We start from the raw sequence: 7,512 nt of genomic DNA on the forward strand, positions 1-7,512 counted from the left end.
ATAAAAAGTCGATCAAAAATAGCTTTGAGCTGTTTATTATCTACTAAAAAGTCAACAACAGATTGTTTCTGAAAATGTGGTTTATTCGTTTTTAATATTTTATTTTGGTAGCATTTTTAGAATTTACTCAATTCATTTGTTCAATTGGTTTAAAATAATTTTATTGCACCCAAACTCGGGGAAAGTAACATAATAGCAGTAATTTTTACTTAAACTTCATAATTTCTATGCTATCAGAACACTTTTCATAGAAGAGCAACCTTTTTCCTGGATTTCAATAATCATCCAGTCTTCAACGGGACACAGCAGCATCAATTGAACGTAATGGAGACCTGATCTTTGACTCGGAGCTGACTCGCTATCGAAAGGCGACGGGCCCACGTGTGCGAAATCAGCACAAGAGAGTGAAATAAATCTGGCGCGGCGAGTCCAGTGGAAAAACACGCGCGCGCGTCTTTTGATTCATTTCATTGAGGGGCTGCTGGGTCGGCGATCAATGTGCAGAAGGATCTGTGTTCTTTATTGAACCCGCAAGCGCCAACGAAAGGTGAGGGTGACGTGGGTGGGCGGCGGAGGTAGCCGCCAGCGGAGGCGGGGGTGCGGAGGGGGCGGGCAGGCGGGCGGGCGGGGGCGCAGACTCGTTGCTCGCGCTGCTCTCTCGGCTCAGTTTCAGTCGGTCCAGCGCGCCCGCCATGGCTCCACGTCTCCTCCTCGCCCTGCTCCTCTTCACTGTTGTGAGTAGACCCTGAACTGGAGCCCCCGCTCGCCGCCCCCTCGCCCCCACCCGAACAGGGTGCGGGGGCGGGCGGCTGACGAACCGGGGGCCGAGGCGCCAGGCGCCCGGTGTCTCTTGTTTTCGTTTCGCGTGCCCGATGCTCTTTACATGGCGCTCTGCATGTGCTTGCTTGGATTCGCTCTTGCGGTCTTAATTATGAATTAATTTGAGCCCTGGAACTACGCTGCTCATAGCGTGGAGTAAACACGTTGGTATAGTTTCTTGAGGCAATGAGGGAAAAACGTGTCCGTTTTGTATTGACTTAATTTTTAAAAATTTCCCCCAATTCATTGGCTTTGTTTTCTAACAGTCTACTCCAGATTCAAATTTAGAATTAACTCTTCAACAGGGTGGGTGGTCAAGGAAAATTAAATTGAAATAATTAAGAAAACAATCCCATCTTGTCAAAGAGCCACTTTGCTTATTTAGTTTCATTACTTGAATAGATTTCTCAGTTTTTGTTTCCTCTCCGAGAAACAGATTTTTTAGCATGCGCAACTTTAAGAATGAAACTAGTGCAAGTTTTAATAAAACGAGATAATTTAAAAAAAATCAGTCCCACTAACTTTAACTACAAAAGTTTTGATCGTGAGATAAAAAGTCAGTGTTGCAATTTTCCAGCAACGCCAGTGTTGGTATCACTCCATCCATATCAACCATCCCCTTTTATCGCGAATTAACCTAATTACTTTCTCCGCGCTGAAATTTCCATTTCAAAAGCGGAGCCTGCTATGCATACGTCGAACGCAGCGGCAATTTACTGCGCTGCTGCAGCGAGCTCCATCTCATTTAACGCGGCAGGTTGCATAATGATGCACCTAGTTTTGCACTCGCGCGCGCACCGTCGAGGGAGCAGGCGAGGCGCACACGTACACATCGTGGCAGCGGCGGCGGCGGCGTCGGTTGAATGCATTTTAATTTAGGTCAGATAACAGCTGAGCCGATTTTCACCCTTTCGTCGACTGCTCCTTTCGCCCCGCGGCGGCGAGTACGAGACGAACAAAGTCCCCAGCCTCTACTCTCTTTCTCTCGCGAAAAAGTCATTTTGCCGGCGCTCTCGCGTACACAAACACGGCGGGCGGGCGGGCGGGCTTGTGGCAGCCGGACAAAAACGTGAACGCAAATCCCGTGTGGTCCTCGACACGGGCATTAGCCTCTGAAAATTTAATCAAGCCCATTAACCCTTTGGCCGATCTAATACAATAAGCATGCAAGTTTAACGAGCAGCAGGTCACCGGAGCGACGAGAGCAACTAACCAACTAGCCCACCGACCGGCTGCTGCCGCTGCTCTGCTTGCTGCTGCCGCTCATACGCACGCATGAATACTTAAATTCAATGTGCCCATCCAATTTAGCTGCCCAGCAGCCACACGAGAGAGAGAGAGAGAGAGAGAGAGAGAGAGAGAGAGAGAGAGAGGCAAAAAACATGCTCCATGCCCCGCCTGCTACCCCTGCGTCCAAATTTTGAAACCGTGTTTTGACCGACGCAATATTTTTATTTTTCGATTTATCAACACACAAAATAAATTAAGTCTAATAATTGTAAGCTTGGTCTTCAATAGCTAACTATTATTTAAAAAGATTTCAGTCTAACAATTGTCATCATCATCTGAATATAAATATTTTGAAATGAAATAATTTTCAAATTTTCCCCGCCCTTTATTGAATTATTCAAAGCCGGTGCTGGCATGAGTAATCAAGCCAGAATGATTTTGATGCGCATAATTGATGCACACAACACATTTGCCGGTGCGCAATCGTGGACGGGTCGACGGTTTCAAAGTATGGCCTGCTCTTCGCCCACAGCCCATTCATTTTTCAGGCTGCCGCTCGGGTCTCTCGCTGACATCAAACAACAAAACACGCTGCAGCAGACTTAATGCCCTTGCCTTCTTTTTTAAATCACAGCTGCCAGCTTTTTGGTTGCTATTTTTTTAGATTAACAGGCCGGCGTGACGTTAATTTACTTCAAATTGTGCGAAAACAGCATCAATTGCACAACAGAGGCATTTGTCACCGTCGAGTTTTTCAGCTGCTCCTATTTTTCGTTGGGAAACGCTCTCTGCCACTGCTGTCCTCAGAGGATCAAACAAAATTTCAAGTTTTGTTATTCGTGCAGAGTTTGTTTGAGATTTGATTCTATGTTTTTTCTTAAACAAAATCCCTCGACAAAACCATCCTTATTTTCATAAATTTAGAGTTACATAAAAAATATCGCACATGCTGAAGTAATTTCCGTTTGCAGCAGCGGTCAAACATTATAAAAAGCTCCTTTTGCAATAGTGTATTTTGGGAGTCAAGAGTCGTTAAGGCCAAAGGGCATAAGGCCAAAAGGGCGGAACACGAAATTAAAGTATGTCGAGCAGATAACCTAAATTCACGCGAATTCGATCATCTGATGATATCACTTTTCTTTTTATTTGAATTTGTTAATTATTGTGTTTATTTGCTCTATGCGTATTTACAATTTCGTCAACAAGATATATTAAAACATTACATTAAAAAAGGTGTGTTTACACAAATATTTGTTTGCGTTGTCAGTTTTGTATTATCAAAACCTAAACATCTGTTTAATAATTTATGATATTTATAACAATATATAATTTACAAAAATATATACGTGAAAACTGCAGTGAGATCTCATTGTCAGGTTGACTTATTCCAGAATGTAATCGAGTTCATTGGAGCCATTGGAGCCATGAGCAAATTATTCACGGGAATACTGATCAATATTCCCGCACCTGAAAATCACTTGCAATTCAAGCTTGCCTCTCCAAATAAAACAACTCGATGGTGGACACTGTACGTAATCAAATTGCAAATTGCGCGCACACACAGAATACAGAATGCTCATCGAGAGAATGAATAAAAAAGTGCCAATATACCAAGCGCGTACCCACGCCCCAAAGTAATATGCAAAAACACGCGCACCAGCATGCATACACATCGGTGCCGCGCAAACCGTGAGGGATGAATAATGCATCCAACCCCTGCTCGCGCCGAATAAATTGTGTGAAGAGATTTTGACAAAATTTGAAAACATTCCGGTGTCATCAGTAAATATCAAAAAAAAAATAATAATAAAAAATAAAAAAATACGAAATATCGGTGGGAGATAGAAGACTTTTCACGTTTACGGCACTGCGTTCTTTAGTCTTGATTTTTCTGGTTTAATTTTTAGCAGTTTAGACTCAGAAGATGCTGCACATCTTTTTGTAAATTTTTCTCATGGAGTAATCGTTTTTGCAATTTCTGTGTTAATTGTATAGTGGCTTCTTTTATTGAATTGTATCAGTTTATCAATTTGCAATATTTAAATTAGGCTTAAATCTCGATATTTCGAACAGTAATCTAGTAACCAGACAATCTGAACTTTAAATTCATTTTTATCCACATTTTTGTTACTGCTGATAAGCCTCTGATAGTTTCTTGTCATTCGTATGTGATATGTGATTCTTGTGGAACGAATTCTTTTGAAATATTTCATTTGGTGTATTCGGCTCTTTGCTAAACAAGTTGATCAAACAATTTCTTTGGGGCTATGAAATCTCCACATTTTTCGTCAGGAAACAGACGAATATTCTAACAATAATATTTTGGAGCGTATATATACTGGTTTGGGTTAGTTTGTCAGTCAATCTAGAAGGTTTTTTTAATCTCATGCAGTGTAAGTTTCATGCCTAATTGAAATTTTGCAATAGAGTGTTTTTTAACTATTTATTTTGATTTATATTTAGTTCGGGAATAGAAACTGATTAACTTAAATATTTTAAAGTTAGAATAATTGGAATAATTTTGAATTTGTTAATTATACATCTTTCTGTCAATAAGAATTGGTTTATTTTACAACTCTTTTTTACTTTTGTGTTCCATAAAAAGGGGTCAATAAAGTTTTCAATTTTTAATGAGTTGTCTGGTTGAGCGATAAAAAATATACAAGAAACAGCAATAAACTTTTTGCGGGGGTTTTTGTTTTTATGTTGGTCTTATGACTGCAACGAAACCAATCCTTTGTCGTGGTTAAACTTTCATTTTATCTGAAAAACTAACAAAAAATATTTTGGTAGTGTCCTGAATTTAAAAAAAATTAAATCCAGGGGAAAAAGACCATTTTTTACATCAAAGGACTTTAATTGGTTTATATCTTAAGAAACAAAAGGTTCTAAAAAAGGTATTAATTTCAGATCCCTTAAAAATCGTTTTTAATTCATTTTATAAGATTTGATTCCTTTCAGACCTCTAGAAACATTACATTTTTTTCGAAAACAAAAACTCTGTGTCATCTGTCTCGTTAAAAATCCCTCACAAATTATTATTTTTGTACAGATTACTCATCCCCGGTCGAATTGATTCCTAGCATAGGGCACGCATGTTTAATTAATTAATAATAATTGTGGTTCGTGTGGAGCACGCATGCATACATGTGGGAATAGCGTTGCAGTATGCGGCGTAATTAACGCATTGAAATGCCGCAGGTGGCGAGCTCCAGCGGCGAGCGGGGCCGAGAAATCCGGCGCCGCGTGCGGGTGACGACGACAACGACGCCGGTGCCGTCGGCGACGGCGTCCGAGTCGGTCGTCAACGACGACAAGCAGATATGCGAGGGCGAGCCCGGCTGCGAGTGGAGCTGCAACCGGGACCAGCCGGACCCCAACACCAACTGCATGTGCTCGTGCGCGGCGCCTGACCCGCCCAAGGAGGACCACCAGTCCAGCTACGACGGCTCCTACTTCGGCAAGTGAGCCAAACGGACACACGACGTACGCATTCCTACAACGAGACCAGCAAGCTTTGTCGAAACAACACGCCCTTTCGGACTTTGCCAGCCTACAAATGACCTGTCCTGACATCGTATGATTACACGCATTAGGCCTAAGTGCGGTCCTAATTTTACTTTTGTTGTTGATTTTTTTTTTACTAAGGAGGAAAATGTGCTGCATCAAAATGCGATTCCGTGTACACGCCTGCAGGCAGGTTGTAAATAAATTTGATAACGGCATGAATATTTAGCGTAAATGAATATATGAATGAAAATTAGCAGTTTTATCGACCCGAATCATAGTTTTCGTTCAAACCTTTGCAGACCAGCCTGTCAAGTCGGCATGCACCCCTCGTAATGTTAAGGTACGGTGCTGAATTTTGGTTTAAAAATTTTGTTATGTGTGATTTAAGGGAAGCGCAATAATGATTTAAAGCGTAGCATATTTTCTTTGGCCTCCGAGCCATGCTGGTTGGGCCGATGTTCTGGCAAAATCCTCGACGGCGAGACGTGGAAAATTACGTGTAGAATGGGACTCTTAGCGAAGCAGACGAGAGGTGAGGATGGGTGCTACCGACCAATATATTTAGCAAACTTTGAATCCACCCCCAGCAAAGTGTTCAGCAATCTACCCTGATGCATAATTTTAAAAATTGCGAGCCATTGTATTACAAAAAGAGTTGAATCAGAGGACGAAAAATAAAATTGAATCCCCGTTAATCCATCGAAACACACGCCGAATTACCTGAATTGAACAACTCTGCAAATTTGAATCCAGCCCCATTCGCTTTTCGGTGAATTTAATACAAACAAACTCTATGGTTTCACGTAGTTGATTGGAAGAAGTTGAACACGGTTCTTTTCTAAAACGAAAAATGTGACAAGCATTAATGGTTAAAAAGGCATCAAATATTTTGTTAATATATCATATTAGAAGTGATACTAAATGGTAAATTATTAAACAGATACACTTAGGCGCGCGCGATTAAATAAAATAAAGTTCTGAATCATATGGCATTTAGGTGCGTAGTGTAGCCGCAAAATCACACTCTATCTGCTGTATCTAAAGTTTTTAGTCATCGGTTGACCTTTTCCATACAAAAAGGCCTATGCAAGCTTATTTTTAATAAATAAGAGGCGAACGCTATATAATAATAATTGCTGATATTATGGTATCAAGATTTTTTGCGTGCGATTTTGTATCGAGTTGAGGTGAGGTTGTTTTAATTGTGCGGGAGAAATAAATATGACCTTGGAGTGGTAAAGAAGAGAATGCTGCGAATGTAGAATTGGGAATATCAAATAAAACTGAAGGTGCATTACTGCAAAAATGTGGAGTTTTATTTTCTTTCCTAATAACATAATCGAATTTGAGTGACTGAATTAAAGTAAATGAGTAGAAATGTAAGAAAATTTTTTTTTTTAATTACCAGTTGTACTTTGTATGGCTGACTCACTCAATTACGATGACAAATGGCTAAAAAATAATTCAAGAAAAAAATATATCCCGTTCTCTTACCATTGTATTTGTTGCTTCGGCCCCTTATTATTATTATTCCACTTTTTATTAAAGTAGAACAAAAACAGCTGCATAGATCAATATAAAACAGAGAGCAAGTGATAAAATATTGCGAAACCACGTTACTCACTCTTCCTTGCGACAGTAACTCTCTCTTACAAAACTTTGCAATTCAAAAATAATTTAAACCTCGTATTCCTTCATAATTTGAAATTTTTGAAAAATTCTTATTCTTGAAAGAGTAAAAAATAACGAAATTTAAAAATTCTTTGATCAACTGACGCTTATTATAGTTAGCTGAAGAGGAAACCCCTTCTCATAGCAAGTTTAAAAAGTGCCTCGTGTGTAGCTTGATAATGTGATATAGTCGCATCTCCTTTTGTCCGTCTACCCCTGAAGGGTACTCCGAGTTTCACGGAAGCTGATGCGCCTGAGTGCGAAATCTCGTTCTACTCCGAT

The 7,512-nt window shown here is 40.3% G+C and overlaps 1 protein-coding gene across 1 annotated transcript; it reads left to right on the top strand.

Annotated features, from left to right (window-relative positions):
• Positions 1 to 625: 625 nt before the first annotated feature.
• LOC135944516 (uncharacterized) lies at positions 626 to 6,865 on the top strand. The gene is made up of 2 exons (XM_065491521.1): positions 626 to 734; positions 5,251 to 6,865. The coding sequence occupies exons 1-2, from the start codon at positions 693 to 695 to the stop codon at positions 5,515 to 5,517; spliced, it is 309 nt and encodes a 102-aa protein (XP_065347593.1). The 5' UTR covers positions 626 to 692; the 3' UTR covers positions 5,518 to 6,865.
• The last annotated feature ends 647 nt before the right edge of the window (positions 6,866 to 7,512 follow it).

The sequence above is a fragment of the Cloeon dipterum genome, chromosome 4 (genome assembly GCF_949628265.1).
Source record: "Cloeon dipterum chromosome 4, ieCloDipt1.1, whole genome shotgun sequence".
NCBI lineage: Eukaryota > Metazoa > Arthropoda > Insecta > Ephemeroptera > Baetidae > Cloeon > Cloeon dipterum.

Bases quoted from the DNA above. Each gene is read 5' to 3' on its own strand.
- LOC135944516 (XM_065491521.1), top strand. From the start codon at position 693: ATGGCTCCACGTCTCCTCCTCGCCCTGCTCCTCTTCACTGTT. The intron at 735-5,250 runs GTGAGTAGACCC...GAAATGCCGCAG, and splicing joins CCCTGCTCCTCTTCACTGTT to GTGGCGAGCTCCAGCGGCGA.